This window comes from Cheilinus undulatus, linkage group 21 (genome assembly GCF_018320785.1).
Source record: "Cheilinus undulatus linkage group 21, ASM1832078v1, whole genome shotgun sequence".
Classification (NCBI taxonomy): Eukaryota; Metazoa; Chordata; class Actinopteri; order Labriformes; family Labridae; genus Cheilinus; species Cheilinus undulatus.
Genome location: NC_054885.1, coordinates 39691011 through 39714069, shown reverse-complemented (window position 1 = coordinate 39714069; position 23059 = coordinate 39691011). Strand labels below are relative to the sequence as shown.

The 23059-nt window shown below is 39.2% G+C and overlaps 1 protein-coding gene and 1 long non-coding RNA gene across 2 annotated transcripts; both read right to left on the bottom strand.

Moving 5' to 3' along the window:
* Positions 1-1314: 1314 nt before the first annotated feature.
* On the bottom strand, positions 1315-13168 carry cbx1a (chromobox homolog 1a (HP1 beta homolog Drosophila)). Its single transcript, XM_041778589.1, has 6 exons — positions 13139-13168; positions 12936-13076; positions 4968-5233; positions 4334-4505; positions 4119-4213; positions 1315-3535 (listed from the first exon to the last, which is right to left on the bottom strand). The coding sequence occupies exons 1-6, from the start codon at positions 13166-13168 to the stop codon at positions 3385-3387; spliced, it is 855 nt and encodes a 284-aa protein (XP_041634523.1). The 3' UTR covers positions 1315-3384.
* Positions 13169-15693: 2525 nt separating this feature from the next.
* Positions 15694-21730, bottom strand: LOC121503521. Its single transcript, XR_005991374.1, has 3 exons — positions 18480-21730; positions 18293-18403; positions 15694-16013 (listed from the first exon to the last, which is right to left on the bottom strand). It is a non-coding gene; the product is annotated as an uncharacterized LOC121503521 (long non-coding RNA).
* Positions 21731-23059: the final 1329 nt, after the last annotated feature.

Sequence of the window (23059 nt, the reverse complement as noted above, 5' to 3'; positions counted from 1 at the left end):
CGAGGATAGCAGAGCAGGATAGCAGCTTTAGCAGCGGGGTGTCCAACTCTTACTGGGCTGGGGCCAGACTACTCCAATGAGATATCCTGTTGCGGGATCATTTTTGTTAGCGTCATTAATACAACCCAACACATTTACCTGTACAGGCTGTTGAGATTATTCATTTAAATTATTTGGTGTTCATATTGGTATTTTTTCAAATTTTCCCTCTTGTTGGCAATAATTCAACTTCTACAGCTCCGTGTTACATCCAAGAATATCATGCAACAGTTTAAGGCAGGGGTGTCAACTCAAGGCCCGGGGGCCAAATTCGGCCCGTGGTAGTTATACCCGGCCCGCCGGGTCATATATTTTTATTTTAACTGGCCCACTGATGTGAAGTCTGCAGATTTCCTCCAGTTTAAAAATGCCAACCCAATCCTGATTATTTAAAATATCCTTGTTCTGTCATAAAAATAAAATAATTAGATAAAAAGTAAGGAATAGAAAAATAAATTTCTGTTTTCATTTCATATTATTGGTTTTGCATCTCTCAGTTATGGTTTTGACTTTTTATTTCATATTCTGACCTTTTCAATTCACATTTTTGACTTTTTATCCTGTTTTTTTTACCTTTTAGATCTTCAATTTTGAATTTTCAAAGCAATATTTTGACCTTTAAACCCCTTTTTTTAATTTATTTTTATCATGTTTTGACCTTTTTAGCTCTGACTTTGACTTTTATGTCATCATTTGGCCTTTTGTATACTCAGTTTTAAATTTTAAGTAATATTTTGACCAGCAAAACTTAAAATTTGTTTTTTTTTATCAGTTTTTGACATTTTTAACCAATGATCTGGAAGTTTCTAATTTTTTGACCTTTAAAACTCATGATTTCAAATTTTAATCTCACGTTTTGACCATAAAAAAACATGATTTAAACTTTCTTTCTTGTATATTTGCCTTTTAAAAACATGATTTTGACTTTAAATGCATTTTGAACTAATAAGTTTGAATTTTTATCTCAGAATTTGAGCTTTTCAAACTTACAATTTTTAATTTTCAAATCTCAAAATCATTTATCATCAGTGCTAAGGTTATTTCCTCCCATAATTCATTGCTGGTGAAAATTAGCTTGACAGTTTATGGTAAATGTTTGCCTTGCCTTGTTCAGCCCTCATGGACCCAAATTCAGAACTTGGCCCCTGCTGTGAAGTTTGACATCTCTGGTTTAAGGCAAACACCGTTTTATCTACTGCTCTGTTTTCAGAGATTTGGCATTTATTCGATTTCCTTAGTGACACTTCTTTAGATTGAGACACAGGAGAGCAAATATTTACGAAAACAAAAAACCTTTATTGTCAAAATGGACAATTTAAAGTAGATCAGCCAAGATGGTGACAAACCGATAAACATGCAACAGGACAACACAAGCTAGTCCGCTAAATACAGAGAAAAGTTTAGACACAAGGAGATAGAAACGCTAAAAGGCAGACCCAGAGCAGCTCATTTGAATCCCTACCTGTCAGAGGTGAAACAGGAGGCAGTCACAAAATCTGAATACTGAAGTGGAGCCGGGCGAGAACATCGTTTTAGAATTCAGTGTACAGTTTTCAGGGTCATTTCCAGCAGTTAAAGGCAAACTTATGAAAACCGTTGAGGGAATGTAATCAGCCGACCTGGGTCTGGAAACACAAGAGGCTACTACTCTACCTTTAATACAGAATACTTAAACAAGAGAATATGTTTACAAACAGCTGACAAGTCACTGAAAAGGTAGCCGGATCATTTCTTCACTGTTAAATCATTAGGTAGAAGTTTTGGTTCAAACCGTGGAGGATCAACATGTTAGCTTCTAACGCTGAGACTGAGCGACACGTACGCAGCTAAATAATAAAGGCAACCAGGGGCATTTTGGGAAATTACGCCCAGCTAGATGCCTAGCTGCCTGTATGATCTACCAGCCACTGCAGGTCACCAACCAGCCTCAGTTCAGTTTTAAGAAAGAGCCGGACTGACACAGCACTTGAGACTGCAAAAAACTCTCAAAGAATATTCAGTATCGACTACAGCGGAGGCTTTCAGATTACAAACTTCACAACGGCATTCGCTGTTTTTAAACTTCTCTGCTCTAAAAGAGAAGTGAGTTTTGATTGGTGTATATCTAAAAACAATTCTAATACATCTCTCCCATTTTTAAAAACTAATTCAACAAAATTACTCACTTTGCATAAAAGAAGTCTGAGGATTAATCCAACCGCAGCTGCCTGGGCAAAAACTGAAATCTGTACTCCAACACAGTTTTCTCCTCTTACATGTGAACCCAGCGACGTTAATTACGAGTACCGACTCCACCTGTAGGAGTGACGTTTGAGGAAATAACACATAAAGGAAAGAGCAGCAACAAAAATACATGCCTTTTTTATGGAAATTATGCAGAAGAATGTTAAAAAACAGAGGAAAGCTGCTGCTGAAATATCACAGAAGTCTTAACCCCTAGCTTGTTAAAATACAAACTTAGCTGTCATTTAAGAACCAAACTGCACGTGTAGTCCAAGCTTTTGGCAGATCATCATGGCTGGAACAACGCAAACTTTCAAAAAAATAAAAATCAGGGCGTTCAAACATCAGCTGGCTGCGTGCTGCAGCGGTCGCTCAGATACGTGAAGCTAAAGATTTCAGAAGTGTACTGTAACAGCGCTACGTCAGCGATAATGAGAATCCAGGTGGCACAAAGAAAACCGGTGTTTCATCTCGTTTTGTTACCTTCCAAAAGAAGTTCCCTCCAATGTATCCTGACGCAGCAGGGAGAACGTTTGTCGTGGTTATCCATCACAGACCACCAGCCAATAAACGCTTCTTAAGGTTTAATATGAGGGGACTGGTGATTTGTGAGGAGAGAAACTATCCAGCCACGGTTACACATTCAGACATGAACGTTCGATCAAGAGGCAGCGAGACAACTTGTATTGTGTTTCAGTTTTTTCCAACACCAGGCACATGTCACCAAATGTAGCACAAACACGGTTTTTAGTGAATTTACTGAAATAAGTTCTAAATACTCGGCTGGTAATGCCAAGAAGGAAAACTAGCTGATCAAAAGGCACCAATTCCCATCAAGCGACATGCTTCTGGTGAAGGAAAAACTCAAGTCTGGATGCCAACATACCTCTGTGAAAGACGTTACATTTTCAGACCAGATACAGGCGGGAGCATCTTTTGAGGAAAGGCCACGTCTCCTCTCAGGGCAGGAAAACAAACTCCTCCTCTCTCGCAGCTACACTGGCAGCTTTTCTCCGCCATCGCTGCCAAAGTTGCTGCTAGAAACAAAAACCTGGATTGCAGTTCACCAGCATGTTGTTGATTTCCTGCCCTGCCCCTTTCTTCTTCTCCATTCTCAATCATCTAGTCCTTTTTCTCCTCCTCTTTCTTCTCCTCCTCCTCAGTGGGGTAGGAGTGCCAGGTGAGGCGCTCCTCGTAAAAGGAGATCACCACCTGGGGACACTTGACGTTCGCCTCCTTGGCTGGGACGAGGTCGGCCTCGTCTGAGTTCTTCCTGTTGGTTTTAATTTCAGAGAAGAAGAAAAAATGTAAAAAGAGAGCAAGGTTAGATTATTAAATCTGACTTTATTTTCTTCTGGCAAATATACACTAGTTTAAGTTTCATGTTTAGTTTTCTAAGGCTGCCGTTGACCAGGGGTGTACATCACCAGTTTCATCGTGATAGGATTCAGACTCACAGGACTAAAATGTCACTACCACAAACTCTGCCACTGTAAAATTTTGATTTGATTTAGAAGCCTGGTTGATATCTGATTAAATATTTAACCGTTTAGCACAGTTTTTAAAGAAAAGCAGGCTGTGGAAATTTAATTGCTGAATGATTTCTGCTTTTTAACAACCTGAACAAAAAGAACAAAGGCTTGTTTTTCCCTGTACAATGACTTTTTCTCTTGCAAGGGTCCCCGATTACCTTTAAATTAGGGACTTAACTGTGGACATATGTGTCAAAACACATCGACTTTAAAAACATCCGTTATTCTTTCTTGTCCTGTGTTCTGGTCAGTCTGATGTACCTTTAAAATTCAGGATTTTAAGCCACCACACTGAACATCTTTAAACTGAGAGTGCAGACCCACCACTTCATGAGGAACATCAGCTCTCCACTGGAGTCCGTCGCACCGATGATCCTCTCCGGCTGCAGACCTCTGCCAAACCCTCGAGCCTTCTCACCCTGAAGACACAGAGGTAGAACATAAATTGACCTGTGCTCTGACATAGTTTTACTCTAGTTTTTATTTTGGTCTGGAAAACTGCTTGGAGTGTTAGATTTTTGCTCCTCTCCCACGCTCACCTCCTCCTTCTTCCTCTTGCTCCCTCGCTCTTCAGAGTCTCCCGAGGCCTCAGTGGTAGCTCTCCTCTTGCCCTCCTTCTTCTTCTCCTGATTCTCTTTGTATTTTGTCATAAACTCTGCGATGAGGTCCGGGCAGTCCAGGTTCTCCTCCGGCTCCCATGTGTTATCCTCGCTGCAGAGAGAACAGATGTTTGAGCGACATCAAAAGTAGGCAACGCCATATACTTGCTGTCAGCTACTTGTTCTAACACATTATGGCTGCCACACGTCTCCTGCTGCATTCACACGACACTACTCAACCAATCAACTCCTTCATTAACACCAGGCTGGCACAATAACCCAGAAAAGCTCAGAAGACTGCATAGTGCAGTCTGCTAACAGAAACAGAGGCATGAAGTGAGTTGGGGAGAATAAAAAAAGAAGACTGTGACATCAGACATTTTCATCAAGGATAGGAGGACTCTTTGTTCTTTAAACCAGAATGTATCCCATGTTTAAATACCACTGCAGTCATTAAATGTTGACATCAAACATAATGATGAGACAAAACACATCTGTGGCGCAAACAGATCACAAACAACTGGATTTAATGGGTGTGAATCCAATCTCTATTCAATCCTGGACCTGTACTCACTTTGAGAAGCCCTTCCATTTCAGCAGGAACTCCACTTTTCCCTTCACCACTCGACGGTCCAGAACCTTCTCCACTACATACTCCTCCTCTTCCTCCTCCTCAGGTGGAGGTGCGTCTGCAGGTTGATCTGCAGGGGGTGGTGCTGCTGTCTCTGGCGCTGCTGCCGCCGCTGTTTCAGCTGCAGGAGCTGCAGGCTGCTCCTCCTCCTCACCCTTCTTAGCCTTCTTTGCTGCAACGGTCGCCAGCTTGACGTCTACTGAGGGGGCCTGGTGAGAGAAGAGGGAGCAGTTTTATAAAGAGGACTAGAGGTGACAACTGCCTGTATGACTAAGTTTAAAACACTCTAACCATGTGTAATATTCATTGTCAGTATGTTATCAAGAGCAGACATAATATCATGAAACCTGCCTTATGGAAAAATACTTTTCTACTTTGTTTCTTATCAGCTACCTGTACACACTGCTGTAAAAGACTTACAGCAAACATAACTGTTGAGTGGGAACTCCTCTCCAGCCCCCAACCTCCAACAAAAATTGCCAAAGTATCTGTTGAATGCAGGCCATGTTTACGTGACCGTGTCGATTTGGGTGCCCAAAAACTGTAAATCAGTGGCTCTTGAGCCACATGTGGCTCTTTACGGTCTTAATTTGAAAATATTGTTCCCCTAGAAAACCTTAGAAAGGGAAACTTTGACCTCAGAAGTTAATCACATTAATCAGTTTGTTTCCCAGACTTATACAGAAGGCTTTAATTGTCAAAAATAATTGTCCCATTTTGCCACACTTTCCCATGCCCATGCCCTTTTCACTACTTTGAGACACTTTTCACCCAATTAAGCTACCTTTGTCATTAAAAAACACTTTTTTGCCCAATTCTGGCACTCCTTTTTGCCACTTTTTCCCCGTTTTTGCCACTTTGTCCTATTTTGCCCCTTTTCACCATTTGTTTTTTGCCACTTTTTGCCCATATCAGCTACCTTTTGCCATGAAATACCACTTGTTTCCTCTTCTTTGCCCATTTTTTTCTACTTCTTTAGTCACTTTTATCTCATTTTTGCCCATTTGCCCCAATTTGTTTTCTTTTTTTGCCCTATTTTGCCACTGTTTACTGCTTTTTGCCCATTTTAGTCACTTTTCTCTCATTTTCTGCCACGTTTTTGACACTTTTGGACCACCAACCCACCCCCCCTCCCAAACCTATTTTTATTGATACTTCAAGCAGTTTTTGCCACTTTTCACCACTTAGATTGTGGCTCTTGCAAAGGTATTTTTCAACAATTTGGCTCTTTGGTTGAGCAGGGTTGAGTAACAGTGCTTTAAATGCTTGAAACCGGTTGCAGAGGGGACATTTTTGAAAACACCATAATTTTTGTTATGCACATGATCAATATAGAATTTCCTCTGAAAATAGGGACTTACACAAATGCACACAAGGGCCCCAGTCAATTTGCACGCCCAAGTGGGCAACTACAGCAACTATGGTGGACTGTTTGGGCTCCTCACCCCTGTTTCTCCACACAAATGTTTGTAATGAAAGCCTCTTGTCTTACTGCCTGAAGGAAGAAGAGTTTGCACATGTGTTGTTCCATTATAAAGCCACACTGCCAACTGCTGGCCTGACACATATACTGCAGCTTTTAGAGTCATATTTGACAGTCTGCTTGTAAGGCATAATCCTTAAAACACTTATCTGAATGCAGAACTAGTTACAGAAGATGATTTGGTTTCCAGTGAGTTGATTCTGTGTGAGCATTTCCCTCTTGCAGCAGCTTTTGCTTCAAAATATGCCTCAACGCTGTAGTATAAACATTGTCAATGTATTTCAACAATTAGGACAGTATACAGGAGTCTACCAATTTCCCATAGCTACTTCTACAGCGGTGTTACTCAACCCTGCTCAACCAAAGAGCCAAATTGTTGAGTAACACTGTTCTACAGAGTTGATTAATAAAATAAGCTTAGAGGAATTTAAAATGAGTGAAATCAAAAAGTTGAGGGAGTACATTTTTGAAGGCCTCTAATTTAATGAATAATTTGTGTAATGGCGATCCAGTTTCAGCATTCATATAGGGTTGACTAATGACCTTTTTGCACCTAACCGTCTCTTTAAACTACCTTGAGTATGTTTGCCAAGTTAGTGTGGATTGTTTGTGCTGGTGTAAAGGAACCCTGGTGAATGGTTTAACACATAGACCACATGAAAGGGTGGGTCTTGTTCTGCTTCCTTTTTTTCAGCTAGTTTGAATGAAGAACATAAACCAACATTACAGCACTTAGATTTTTTTAAACCAAAGTCACCACCCCAGGTGTGACAGATATGCTCAGTAATCATGTAAAAAATTAGGTCCAACACTAATAATTAACATCTTATCACTTCTGTTGGTGTAGGAGTGCCAATATTCCCTCTCATGTTTGACCATGAAAGCAGTCTGGTAACAACCTAAACATCACCCGTTTGTGTCTGTGTTATTAATGTCAAGCACCATAACATAAAAAGGGTAACCTTGGTCACCTCCCTGACTAAGGCCCTTCTCCCCTGATCGCTCAGTTTAGACAGGCGGCCAGCTCTAGGAAGAGTCCTGGTGCTTCTGAACTTCTTCCATGTACAGATGATGGAGGCCACTGTGCTCACTAGGACCTTCAAAGCAGCAGAAATTTTTCTGTACCCTTTCCCAGATTTGTGCCTCAAGACAATCCTGTCTCGGAGGTCTACAGACAATTCCTTTGACTTCATGCTTGGTTTGTGCTCTGACATGCACTGTCACCTGTGGGACCTTATATAGACAGGTGTGTGCCTCATGTCCAATCAACTGAATTTATCACAGGTGGACTCGAATTAAGCTATAGGAACATCTCAAGGATGATCAGTGGAAACAGGATGCACCTGAGCTCAATTTTGAGCTCCGTGGCAAAGGCTGTGAATACTTATGTACATGTGATGCCTTAGTTTTTTATTTTTGATAAATTTGCAAAAAATTCAAACAAACTTTTATTCACATTGTCTTTATGGGGTGTTGTGTGTAGAATTTTGAGGGAAAAAAATGAATTTATTCCATTTTGGAATGAGGCTGTGACTTAACAAAATGTGGAAAAAGTGAAGCGCTGTGAACAATTTCCGGATGCACTGTGGGTTTAAAATAATTTTCTAGTCTGCACAGTCCAGAAAGTTCATGCTGGTATGGGACCAGTACTCAGCATCTGCTGACACCCAACACCTTGGTATCAGAATCATGTCGGAAGGACAAAAAGGTATCGGAACATCCCTACAAGATATAGTATGACATTACCATTTATATTGTTAACATAACTGTACAGGTTTCTTCCGTACAGCAGCCAAATCACCTTCTCTTGTCACCGCCCGTCCCACGTCACCCTTTCCCTCCTCCCTCCCTCTGGACAAAATTCAACCTGTATGCAGCGAGCAAAGCAACATGGATGCAGGGAGATGCGGGCCATGCTGGAGAAGAGGAGCTAGTCAGCTCCTTTCACTATTTACAACAGCTACACAAGTTGCAGTACAAAAGTGTGCTGCAACCCAGTAGGGGTGAACGATTTTGGAAAATAATCTAACTGCGATTTTTCTCCCCAGTATTGCGATTTATAAGCAATTATTTCTTACGTTCCTCGTCTCATGCATTTTACAACAAAAACAAGCAAAAATTAATTCTATATGATAACCAACACAATGTTAAATTAAACTAGGGCAGAACAATGTTTTAAAAATATCAAATTCTGATTTTTTTACTCATTTTGCACATTTGATATGAATTGCTGTATCAAAGGGAATGATCTTTTGTATATAATTCTCATAAATGAATAAGAAAAACATACACAAATGAAGAAAACAGGAATTTTTTTTGTGCACTATTTTAAAAATATGGCACTAAAACATCAACTGGGGGCCTGAGGGCTATACCCCCCAAAGCTTCCTGTCTGGCCCCCAGAAGATCATTACATTCAGAAGAAGAGGAAAAGATGTGGTTTTTGGAGTAGCTGTCTGCAGCTGTTAAATCCACCCCAAAACAGTTAATATTGAAATAGTTTTAGAATGACTTTCACAGAAATCCACTTATTATCCATTATAAGTGTATATAAAAAATGGGTTGAGAATGGCAGAAATATGTCACAAAAATGTCTGGATAAAGTGGTGAAAAGGGGTTAGAGAGGCAAAAATGGTTGTGGAGTGGCACAGAGGGTCAAAAATCGGCACGAAAGGTGGTGAAAGAGGGTAAAATATAAATATTAGATAAAAGGGGCAAAAAGGGGACATAGTATCAAAAATTGGTCAAAAGTGGTGAAAATGTTGCAAAAAAGTAATGGAAAGGGGTTAAAAGTGGCTAAAATAGATGAAAAGTGGCAAAAATTGATAAAATAATGGCACAAAATAGATAAAAATGAGCAGGAAAAGTGATTTAAGAGGGGATAAAGAATGGCAATAATTGGTTAAAGAGGCAAAATATATAAATGTGTTGAAAGTGCCAAAATATAGCACAAATAGCTTGGAAAAATAGTGAAAATGGGTTAAAGAGTGGCACACAGAGACAATAATTGGCAGGAAAGTTGCAAAAAGGGTTAAAGCGTGGCAAAATGGGTGAAAAGTGGCAAAAATCATCAAAAATGGGTTTAGAGTGGCAAAAGTGTTGCAGAAGTGTCCAAATGAAGTTGTGAAAAGGGCTGAAAAGTGTCAACAATGAGTTAATATTGCTGTTAAATCACAATTGGAGGGCCCATTCTCTGATATTTTCAGGGGCCCAGCCAATTCTGTGGGCAGACCTGTCTCCTTGTAAAAATACAAATACTCATACAATAATATGTTTAATCTGACCACAACTTTTATTTAATTTCTGTTTGTTTTTAAGTCTGGCCCCCAAAGTCTCTGTCAAGACTAAACCTGGCCCTTGATATATAACAAGATAAACAAAAAAATAGTGAAAATAGGATTTTTTGTGCACTATTCTAAAAATATGTCACTAGAATGATTGCATGATATGTAATGCATAACATCTCTCCTGCAAAAAAAAGGTCTAAACTGGTATTTGACACAAATTTAAGGTTAAAGAAATATCGCACCTTCTGCAATTTGAAAACTGCAGCATGTCACATTGCGATTTAATCTAATTTGCGATTGATTGCCCAGCCCTACAACCCAGAACCTGAAGCCTCCTCAGCCATCTGCACTGAGAGAATCATTGGAGGCGTCTTTAAGGGGGGCAATGCTATATGACAAAAAAGGGTAAAGGGGAGGGCCAACTGAACCAAGGGGCAGGGCTAACTCCCCACATGACATCATGAGGGGGAAATCCAAGAACAGCTTATCACAGCACATAATTTCTGAAAGGCATAATTTTTGCCTGCACTTTTTCCATTCCCTTACCTAGATTTTCCTATGGATCAGCTTACATACATGCACCTGGTTTGTGTGGATTTGACTAAAAAGTAACTGTTTATTTTCTGGCAGAATAGATGTGATTTTTGATCAATATTGCCCAGCCTTAAATATCAGTACTGATGTATCTGAATCAGAAAAGGACTTAAAAAAAAGTGGTTCAGCCCATTTCTAGTACATGTATAGCAATTTCACAAATCAGCCTGTGATTTAGACCAGAGAAATCAAGAGTAGCGGTGGGAGCATCACAACTACCACAGTATCAATATATCAATATTTCTGAAGTACTCTTTTGTTATCGATATCTCTGGAAAAATATTGATACCAAACAAGTACTATAAGATACGTTTCACCACTGCTTCTCCTCCGAGTGCCTCCCTGCCTCTCTCTCCTGAAGACTGTTTTGGCTTTATCGCTAGTCCGTGTCATGTGACTTTGGAGACCAATCAGAAATGCTGATCCTGCCGTACCTTGTGACTTTGGGGACCAGTCATAAATAATTAACAATTTTCAGCTCTCCAATCGCTTGCATATGAATTCATTTTACAGTTTCTCACTCAATGTGGTCCCAAGGTAAATTTCAAAATTTTAAGAAAACATAAAAAATACTGAGACCACATACCAATACCATACAATGTATGAAGACCAAGTTGTAGAAACATAACAATCTTTGATGACTTTTAGGCTATTTCTTACATTTTTACTTGAAACTGGCGGCTATAGGTAGCTGATACAGCCCTTCTATCTAAATTAAAAAAAAAGATAAGAAATTGGGCAATTTTATGTTGTAAATATTTTAATTCTACATACATTCCACATTATTGCTATGATTGTTTTTTTTTTTTTCACCTGCTTACAAATATTTAATCGAAGTTTCACCCTAAATCACAGATGTCAAGCTCAAGGCCCGGGGGCAAAACCTGGCCCGTGGAACGGTTTAATCTGGCCCGCAAGATGATTTCATATTTCTGTTCTAACTGTCCCATCAGTCTGAGGTCTGCAGATTTCCTCAAGTATAAAAATGTGGACTTATCGTGATGATTTAAGATATCCTTGTTAAGTCACAAAAACTGAAAAAGGAAGGAGTAAAAGTATTTAGATGAGAAGTCAGGAATGTGGGAGGATAAATTAAAATTTATTTTTCAATTTCATATTTTCAATTCAGCATCTCACAATCAGGACTCGAATTTAGGATTTTGATTTTTAATTTCATACTTTGAGCATTTTAACTCATAATTTTGACTTCTCATATAATATTTTGAGCTTTAGGATTCATAACTCTAATATAGAAGTCAGATTTTAACCTTCTTAATTAATAATTTTGTATTTTATCTCATATTTTCAACTTCAAACTTTTTCATAATCCCATACTTTGACCTTTCAGACTCACAATTTAAAATTCTGAATCATATTTTGACTTCAATTTCATGATTTCAAATTTGACCTTTAAACTCATGATCTTGACTTCTAATATTTTTGGCTTTAAAAACATTATTTTTCTTTATAAAGTTCATGTTTGGACCTTTATGAACTAAAAAAAAATTACTTTTCTAGATTGTGAGCCTTTAAACTGATCTTTTTAACTTTTTAAATGTCAACATCATTTATTAATCACTGATAAAACAAGATTGACAGTTTATGGTTAAAAAGGTGACCCTGTTAGGCCCTCATGTTAGTCCTGAATCCAGAATCCAGAATCCAGCCCCTGCTGCACCTGAGTTTGACACCCCTGCCCTAAATGAATTTCTGGATGACCTACATGCGCCTTTTTGTTTTCCTGAAATGTGTACCTTTTGAAAGTCCAATATTTTATTCTATCTTCAAAAGTATCTGTACCATGTGGAACTGAAAAACACTGGTATCGCCCATCTCTTATCAAGGGGGACATTTCTACAAGGGGACTCTGAAGTCCCGGAGGCGCCCCTGGTGTGATAAAGGGTCCAACGTGAGCCCCGCCCCTCTCTGCAGGCTGCAGCCAAGTATTCTCTAAGGCCAGGCCACACATGGAGGGACTCCAGGTTAATCTCGAGGGCTCTTTGTCCGTTACAAAGGTCCCCGATACTAAAATCGAAATTAAATACTTATAAGTTATTGAAATCGCGGCTCGAGCGACCACAGTGGATCTAGGTGTTGTGTTCTGTTTGGTAGAGAAGAAAAACGCCCCCTCCATGCCTGCGATAATGAGCGTGATTAACAGGATGCATCGACTAAAAAACCTCCAGCTCTGATCGTTTACACTCACGGACCAGCAAACTTCATCACAAATGCAAATGTGATCACATTTAATCATCAAAGTACAAAAACTGCCGGTCTACGGTTTCATAAAAGGCGTAGGAGCCAGCATGGTGTTGAACGTTTTCGCATCATGCACGCTCGCGCTGACCGTTAGCATCGCATGCTGCATAGATCCTGTCCACAAACTCCACTTGAAGTCTAAAATCATTTGTTTCTCTTCCAGTGTTCATAATATGAAACAAAAAACGATTAACCGACCACGGGGGCGACCCAAGCGGCCTGGCCCACCGACCAGAGGGCAACATGGCTGGCGTATCCTCCTTTTCAGCTAGCTAACACGAGCCTTACCTTTGCAGAGAATGCTTCGGAGCGTTTGATGGACTGGCGGTAGGCCCGAGAGACTACACCGCGATGTGTCGGTCCTTGGTGATCGAGAACACGGCCAGTGGCGTTATAAAGCTCCCGGCTGGGCTCTGCGGCGAGGTTTGGCTATTTTTTCCTCAATGTTCACTGCCACAGAACAACACAATGGCCTGAGCGTCGCTAACAACCAGGAACGATCCCGTTCTGCCCGCCAACATCGCCGGATGTTACGTAAGTAGGCACTCGGTCGCAAGAAGTTGTGGGAAATGAAGTTTTACTGTACCAACAGCAAGCTATAATATTGAGTGCTGCGTCTGATTTTTACTTTTTTAAGCAGCTTTTAACAACAACAGTTATAATGAAATCTATATTTTAATTTTTTGTAACTTCTCAGAATTACAAGACCAGCAACTGAACCCCATGAAGTACATTAGAGCGCCCCCCACATATCTAAGAAGAGCTGGACCCACATGGAAAAAGTGACATACTGCTGTCAAAAATACACGTAAATTAGAATAATTTTCACTGTTAAAAGCCACACACAATAGCCCAAACCACACATGTTAGCAAAAGACCTTGATATGAACCATCCATATGGGTTTTACCAAGATTTTAGGTCGTTTGAGTGAACCTAATTTTAACAACCTCAGAGCAGACAGGCCATTGCGCCCCCCCTGAAATCTCTGTCCCCCCCCGAAGGGGGTCCTGGACCCCGAGTTGGGAACCAAGGCATGAGGGCAGGGGTTCTCAACCTTTTCAGCCCCAAAATCAGACCCCCAAAATAAAGGTGCCAGAGACTGGGGACCCCCACTGTACCTGAGGCTGGCTGAACACAGCCATGCACATTCAAGAATAGTCATGTGCAGAAAGTTTTCTGGGGGGCCAGCAAAATCATGGGTCATTGTAAAGTTAAACTGTGGTATTTTATAACCAACCTGAGTAATAACCACTCTTATCACAGAAAAACATTTAATTCATTTGTGTAGTGAGTAGCCCTCTTAAAAATGTAAATCATTTTGTTAAAACAGAATTAAAATACGTTAAAAATAACTAAAATGGGTTAATAATAAAAAATGGTGGGAAAGGTGGTAAAATTAGATTTTATAAGCTGCAGAAATGGGTTGGAAATGCCAAAAATAAGAGAGAAGTGGCAAAAAAAGGCAAAAATGGGCATATTAAGTGGTATAAGGGGATTCAAAAGTGGCGGAAATGGCATTTCAGCGGCAAAAATAGGTGGAAATTTGGTGAAATGGGATGAAAATTGATATAAACTGGCAAAAAAGGGTTAGCTGAGGCAGAAATAGTCAGAAACTGACAAAATGAGAATATCAAATTGTGAAATGTGGCTTAAAAGGTTGTAAAAGGGGTTAATAGTGGCAATAATGTGTCAACAGAGCAACAATAGGCAGAGCGTTGCGAGATTCGGTTTAGAAGTGGCAAAAACAGGCAGAAAAAAAATGGTGGAAAGGGTTTAAAATGGACAAAAAATGGGTTTTTAGTTGCAAAAATATGTTAAAATTGGTGGGAAAAAGATGAAAATTGGTTAAAATTTGGCAAAACTAGTGTAAAGTGGGAACAGTGTACTTCAAAAATGTTCTCAGTTTTTAAGGCACCTGGAGACCCCCTCATAGTGTCCTGCAACCCTAACATTGAGAACCACTGCATTAGGGGACATATCTCACATTTTTATGCTAACATGAATTCAGAATTTTTACATTTAGCTCGTTTGATTTAAAGCCAAGTTTGATTTTACCATTCTAGTCGTCAACTCCAGTATTAGGAAACATCTGAAATTCAAAGAGTAAACTGTTATATTAGCCTGCTCCAATAAAATATGGTGCTGTAAAAGTAAAAGTATTTACCCCTTACTGATTTCTTAATTTTTACGTATTTGTCACACTTTTATTTCAACACTAAACAAAGATAACCCCAGTAAATACAGAATAGTTTTAAAAGAATGATTTAAGGGCAAAAAGTCACCCAAACCTACCTGGCCCTATGTGAAATCATCATTCCCCATTAAACCTAATATAACTGGTTGTTCCAAGGCAGTGTTTGTGAAAACTGGCAGTGAGTCTTTAACATCACTAGGGAGGAATTTTGGCCCACTCTTCTTTGCGGCATTGTTTTTATTCACAAACATCCTGTTTAAGGTAATGCCACAGCAACTCAGTCAGACTTAGGTCTGGACTTTGACTAGGTTGCTCCAGATTTTTCATGTGTTTAGTTGCAGCTGGAACGGCAGACCTGTGCATGGAGTACAGTTCACATACAATGAAGTTAAATACATATATGACACCCCCCCTATCTAAGAGTTAATTTCAGAACGTAATGGTAGAAATGTTTATAAAGATCTGGTTTTAGGTCTTACAGAAGCATGGATGCACAGCTGGCTGGGGAGAAGAGTCCAGAGCCACACAATCATGTGCTGTATACAACATCCGAAGTAGAGTACTTACCCTGAACCAAATGGGATTTATACAGGGTTTAGAGATGCAGACAATGATACAGAAGTGGGTGCTGCATTAAGGGACTGTCTATTTAAAGTATCATTTCAGTTTTTGTAATCAGGAAAATAACTGAGGTACAGCTTAATATTCATAAACTCACAATAAAGTTGATGTTTAGATTAGAATAAACATTTATATAACTAAAAAAGAAATGCTCCATACTGTTGATTCTTCCTAAAAACTCTGAATGAAAATGAAGTTTCATACCAATCAGTGAAACAGTTATTCCCAGTTTAATAAAATTATAATTTAATAAAATATTTCCTGAAAAAGAGGATTTGTTCAAAATTTACAAAACTGTAACAAAAATAAAGCATCATGGATTTGATGAGTCTATGTGTCCACATGGTGCCTCCTTGAAACATGAGAGCTGCTGTTTGCAAAAACAATCTGTGTTCCTGGTGGTCTTAAGGCCGGCTCAGACTGCACAAATTCAGCCAGATTTTGGCCCGACTGCACCGCTGCAGCTCCTCATCAAACGTCACTCTCAAACAGGCCGTTCAAACCGCCAGGACTCCACGCCAGTTCCTGAAGACTGGCAGGCACATTATAACTGAAAAAAAAAAAAAGAAAAGAAAAAAAAGGTTCACAACCTGGAAAGATCTGGGAATTGACAGAAATGCAGGTGAAGCTAGAGGAAAGGCAAGTTCTATGCCAAACTAACAAGCTTGCAGATAATCATTGCACTCTGCCATTTTGCCTGCGTTGCGTTTTCTTCCTCCCACTTTGGTTCCGCTTAAACTGCCAGCTGGTCGCCAGAAAGCACCAAAGTTCTGAGACTCCAGAATGGAGCCAGAGCCAAAACCAGAGCCGTGTCTATCTGGGAGCACTAGTAGTGTGACAATACCACAGTGTTAATTTTGGCAGCTACTTTTAATTTTAGTTTTAGTCTCTAAATGAAATGCATTTTAGTTTTAGTCACATTTTAGTCATTTCTATCTTTTTAGTTTTAGTCTAGTTTTATTCCAGTTTTAGTCCATAGAAGTCCTCACATTTTAGTCTTTACCTTTAGTCCAAGCATTTATTCTCTTGCCTAAATCTGGTGCCAAATCATGGTAGTGTGTTCTCTGCAGCCTGCCAAACCTGGGGTCCCTGCTTTCTACAGATGAGAGGCAGAATAGATACAGATGCATTGTTTTTGACAGATTTACCCACAGTGGAGAAATATCACAGATTTAGAATGTCTGACAAAAACTACATTACATTTTAGTCTAGATTTAGTCATCTTAACGAAAACTAAACTTAGTTTTTGTCAGTTTTAGTCATCACAGATCTATTTTTGTTAGTTTTAGTCTAGTTTTTGTCATGGAAAAAAAGGCTGTCAAAGAATATTTTTGGTCATAGTTTTAGTCGATGAAATTAACACTGCAATACAGCAGCACATTCAAGGAGCCACATGACCACGACTCGGCAAGGCTGGCATGTCAGAAGCTTTCTTTCATTCTGGTCTAGTGTGACACCCTGACCGACTAATAAGAAAAATTCACTCCTTTTCTCTGCATCATCATTTACCAGCGAGTCCCTACTTTTTCTCTTCAAAACTATTTATTGCATTCATACCTTAAAAGCTCTATCTGAAGGAGAGCCAGTCCATATTGTCTGTCCATAATTGTTTCTTCTATTAACGATCATACACGTTTCTGACGTATCTATGGTTGTAGCGGAGACGGTGGTAATGTCTGGATCACACTTGTAGTGTGGCCTGTCTGGCGGCCAAGATGGGTCAAGATTTTTGCTGCACAGTCTGACATGGTGCCGTCGTGAAAGACCAACAAAAAAATTGTTTAGTACAGGGGTGTCAAACTCAATCACAGCAGGGGTCGGATTCTGGATTCAGGACTAACCCGAGGGCCTAACAGGGTCACCTTTTTAACCATAAACTGTCAACCTCAGTTCACCAGTAATAAAATATGAATAAAACTTAGCACTGATGATAAATGATTTTGACATTTAAAAAGTTAAAGAGATAAGTTTAAAGGCTCACAATCGAGGATAAGTAAATTTAGTAGTTCCCAAAGGTCCAAACATGAAATTGAAATTGAAAAAAAAAAGTTTTTTTAATGGCAAATATATTAGAAAGAAAGTCAAAATCCCGAGTTTTAAAGATCAAAATATGACTCAAAATTTTAAACTGTGAGTCTAAAAGGTCAAACTATGGGATTATGAAGTCAAAGTCTGGAGTTGAAAATATGAGGTAAAATACAAAATAACTGGTTAAAAAGGTCAAAATAACACAAATTAGAATTATGAATCTTAAAGCTCAAAATTATATATGAGAAGTCAAAATTATGAGTTGAAATGGACAAAGTATGAAATTAAAAGTCAAATCCTAAGCTTGGGTCCTAATTGTGAGATGCTGAATTGAAATTGTGAAATTAAAACACAAATTAATGTCTTCTCCCACAGTCCTGACTTTATCTAAATATTGTTACTCCTTACTTTTTCAGATATTATGACTTAACAAGGATATCTTAAATCATCAAGGATAAGTTCACATTTTTATACTTGAGGAAATCTGCAGACCTCAGACTGATCGGCCAGTTAGAACAGAAATATGAGATCATCTTGTGGGCCAGATTAAACTGTTCCATGGGCCGGATTTGGGCCCTGGGCCTTGAGTTTGACACCTGTGGTTTAGTATGTGTGGTTCCATGATGTATGTGGTTTACTCTAATGTCCACGCCACTCTTGCATCCAGATGTGGAGGGCAGAACATCAGCCATCATGGCTGTCATATAGCTGTAGTTCTTCTCTGACTCGGAATCCCCCCGTGGACCCCCGTGGTCTGTGTTACAACATTGTTAGGGGACAGATAGAAGACAGCTGACCAACCTGTTCCCTGTTTGCTTTGCTGTTATGATCCAGAGCAGCGAGCATGGAGGCGTGGATCGTGACGTTATGGGATCTCTTTGGAGGATATTTGAGGTACAGGGAGCAACACACCTAAAAAATAAATATTACTGCATTACACATTAAAACCTACAGATAACTTTTTTGACTTTTGTAACATTGATCTTACCTCTAGTGTTAGATGACCCAGGTCTTTGGAAAGGCACTTGTCTTTCACACTGAGGTCTTGTGGGCTTCAGGTCCAGATTTTTTCGTCTCTGGCTCGTCTCATCCAGAGGTTCATGTGCACGTCTGTGATAGTGGCTGCTTCCTCATCACTAGTGCTGATTGGTTATGAGGTGAATTACTGATGACCACTTTTCTCTCAGGAGCTCCACAGCAGGATTGTGAACTTCAACACAAATGATTTCTAATAGAAGGAATCCGTCTCCCAGGCCATCACATCCCCTCTTTTAAGCTGCAGCTGCTAGTTTCTTTTAGAAGCATGCAAGCTGTCAAACTGGTCATCAGTGGCGACTGTCATCACTTCTCTTCAACAGATGTAAGGGCATCCTTAAAACCTTTGATTTCCATGTTATTTGACTTGTAACTTGAGTGCAGCTTATAATTTAAAGTCCACAACCTTTTGACTCAAACATATAAAAATGTTTATGTGCGATATTTAGCAGAGAGTCTCATCTGCCGTCTCCACAGATGACAATTTCCTCACCTCCAGATTCCAGTGTATTCCTCACTGCTCTCTGCTCCTTTGTCCACCTTTTTTCAATGACAGGAAAAACAAAATCCCTTCTCACTCTTGGGTATTTGTTCTCACTTATTGTCTTCAGGTTTAAGTTGTTAGAAAAACATCCAAATTTAGCAAAAAACTTGAAAAGGTAAAAAGAAAAACCAAAAACTGATGCTGCCAAAAGCAAATGTCCCCCTCCTTTCTCCATCTGCAGCTGCAGCCATTTGCACAGGTAAGCTCTAAAGTCAGACATTGTCTTTAATCTGTGGTGGACTTGGGATATTTGAGGGGCAGGGGCAAAAATAAAAGGGGCATCTGCTGTATGCACTATTGTTTAAAACAAACATTTATGGTGAAATAGTCAGAAATTCTTAATTAAAATTTTACTTTTTGTTATGATTGTAGCAAAGATGATTATAACTGATGTAAAAGAGAGGGTGTCAGTGAAAACTAACTTAAACCAAGGAACTTAAAGAACTCTACTGCATTTTCTCTGCTGCTGGACATGTGGGTTTGTCCACTGAGAGGACACCCTGAAGGGGAATTTATCACTTATTGTCCATTCAAAAAGTAGCCTGGAGACACTACACCACATTGACCTTAGTGCACTCCAAGTGTTCTCTCCAAGTCAACCTTTGTTTACTGTGAGGGCAATTAAAAAGACTCTTTGTATAATTTATTCTATTTTAAAGGCACCAGTAAGGCCTTTTTTCCCCTTTTGCCCCCCCTCTACTCATAACTAAGAAAAGCTAAGCCCTCCCAGGACCCACTTGGAAAAATAAACATCAATTTTAATTGTTTTACTGACAAAATCCCAACATAATAGGCCTGTGCACACTTGTTCTTGACAAAAGATCTATGTATAAACTATCCATTATGATGACAATGCATTGGAGCTGCTGTAGAAAAAATATTAATAAAGAGGATTTGCTCATTTTCCAGGAAAACATTGAAATTTTTCATAGTAAATAATTTAAGAAAAAAAAATTTTTTGGACATTAAAAGTTGTAAATGTCAGTGAACCAAAACTTAGTGTTTTTCAGATTATAAAAGACAAAAATGTCAAAAATCCAACCACTATTTTCAGTTTGGTTTCTTGAAAATTTTTGGCTCAACACTGTCTTATAGGGAGGGGTTTTAAAGCTTGAAATTTCTGAGTTTCTATTGTCAAAATTGAAGTATTTTAAATTCTGAAACTGTAAGCTTTTCTTGTGAATTGCAACTTTGAAATTCTGAGTTTGTTTTTGTCTAAATAAACAACTTAATAATCTCAAAATCGGTTTGTGTTTTCCTCCAAAAAAGTTTTTTTCCTTCATATTTTAGGTTGGCCAAAATACATTATTTTTCTACTCTTTTAAAAATATACGCACATCTTATTTGAAAACCTCAGAGCCAACAGGGTCCCCTGGAGGTGTTGGGACCCCAGGTTGAGAACCAATGATTTAGAGGACACTAAGGGAGGTATTTAGTCAGATTTTGTCTATTTAGATGGCAACAAATCAAATTTTGTCCACAAAAAGGGCACTTAAGGACAGACTTTGTCCAATCTTTGTATTTTGAGGGCACTTATGAAGAAAATAATGAAAATTTTGTCGACTGCGAGGGCACTGCAGAGGGTTCTGAGGTTTAAAGGGCAACAATAATAGCCTTTACTGATCTTTGTCTATTTATAGGGCACTAAAGAGGGTAATTGTTAAATTGCAGTGATTCTTCAACCATTACCAGTCCACCAGTGTCTTTAAAAGTTTGAGATCCACAGTGTGTGACTTTAGTGTGCTCTGAAAGAGTTCAGATAAATTCCAGAAAAATGTGAATCATACAAATCTAGACTTTGAGGCTCTCCGGCCTTTGTGGTTGGATTTACGCCTACGTGTAGAATATGCATGCTCTATAACAATGGGCTCCTGCAGATCTGCAGGGCATTGCACCACTGCATCCTTTTTCATAACAATGTCAGTCTGAGTTCCTACGTCGTATGTAAAGGAACACTGTGAACCTACAGAGTTCTTTTCTGGTGGAGTGTCCTGGCTTTTAGATGCTGCTGTTTCTCCAGGTGTGCCAGGTGCAGCAGGGGGTGCATCATGAGCCCGCAGAAGAGCATCAACTGTATCCCGCTTGTCCCGCTTCTCTAAGCGGAGCACACTGAATATCCGGGGCCTTTTCGGCTGCTTGTAGTTAAAGAAGATTGTCGGGACGGCGTCTGTCCGTAGTCTTCGGTTGACTGTGGCACCGATGAGCTCCCTGGTCAGTCTAGCTCTGTCAAAAGACTCAAAAGAATCAGGGGTGAAATGCAGGGAGCACAGCCGGGGATCCCTGGGGAGTTCAATTCGCTTACAGGCAATTTCCCAAAGTTTCCGCATTTTCGGGTCCACAGGAAACTTGTGGAGACTCAGGTCACATTTCTCCACTCCTCTGGTGTTATAAATACAACGAAACACAGCACAGGACGGCATTCTGGTGGAAACTTGGCAGTAATGGCTCAACTCTAAACTCACAAACACAGCCTCGCTCTCCTGCATGCGGCCAGATGACGTCAACTTCCCAAAGTGCTTTGCGCACTATTGGTGGTCGTGTCTTCCTACAACATCGATATATCGATATTTACAAAGTACTAGTTTGGAATACTTTCAGAAGTATCGGTATTAGATTAGTATGTCTACCAAACCTCTGCCCATGCTCCTCTTCGGCTTGTTTTCAGCCATTCTTCTCTCTGTTGTACCGCTGCTGCTGCTGCACTGATTTCCGTGTCACGTGACAGTGGAGGACCAATCAGATGGAGCTAACCGGCACATACACACTCACAGCGGCAGCATGCAGAGTCCTGAGCTCTGTTTCAGAGGAAATAAACTGCAGCTTCTAACAACTTCGATGCATAAAACGGGGATGAAAAGAGAACGGGACTAAAGTGAATTTTACTCTGCTTAAAATTTAGTTAAAATACTGGTCTGTAAGTCCACAAAAGTATAAAGTAGTTTAAAGTTTACCACTGAGTAGCTGCTAAGGCTGGGCAGTTAAATTGAATTGCAATCTGACCTATTGCAATTTTCACATAGCACTAAGTGCAATATTTCTCTACATACATGCAAGCTTTAAAGCTTTCATTTCTGAGGATAGTTTGCAAAAAATCCCCCTTTCATTAAGTTTGCATGCATTTTTCTTACTGAAAATGAGGAAAAGTGGTCATTCACTTCAATACAGGTCATGCTGGCTTTGCAATATAGCTCAAAATAATCATGATTGGATATTTTTTTTTAAATGCTTCAGCTCTTTTTTCCACTAACTTCCATTTAAATGTTTTCATTCTTCTTTAGCAGAGCTTTGCTGTCTTTTATTGATTCCTCACAAGACTGTCAGTTAAATAAACCAGTAAATTCACTACTCAGTATTTACTCAAACCACACAGTACTCAGATCAGAAACAGCCTAAGCAATAGGGTCATTGTAGTCCATAAAATAGATCATTATTATTTCTAAAATGTGTAAAATTAAAAATGAAAGAAGTTGAATTTAAAATCCTACCATTAAAAAAATAACTTCAAGATAATGCAAAAGTGATACATTATGTTTATTTTTTCAGCATTAGTTAAGTTAAAAGTATCTATCTATATGTATATAAATGTATGTATCTCTATTTCCATCTACCTATCTGCAGTTGAAACCAGAAGTTTACATACACTATATAAAAAGGCACATAAACTTTTTTTTCTCACCGTCTAACATTAAATCAGATTAAACTTTTCCTGTTTTTGGTCAGTTGGGATTACCAAAATTATTATTATTTGCTAAATGCCAGAATAATGAGAAAAGGATTTATTTTTTTTAGACAATTTTTATTACTTTCTTCAAAGTCAGAAGTTTACATACACTAAGGTTACTATGCCTTTAAACAATGTGGGAAAGCCCAGATGATGATGTCATGTCTTTTGAAGCCTCTGATAGGTTTATTAACAACATTTGAGGTAATTAGAGGCACACCTGTGGATGTATTTTAAGGCACACCTGAAACACACTGCTTCTTTGTGT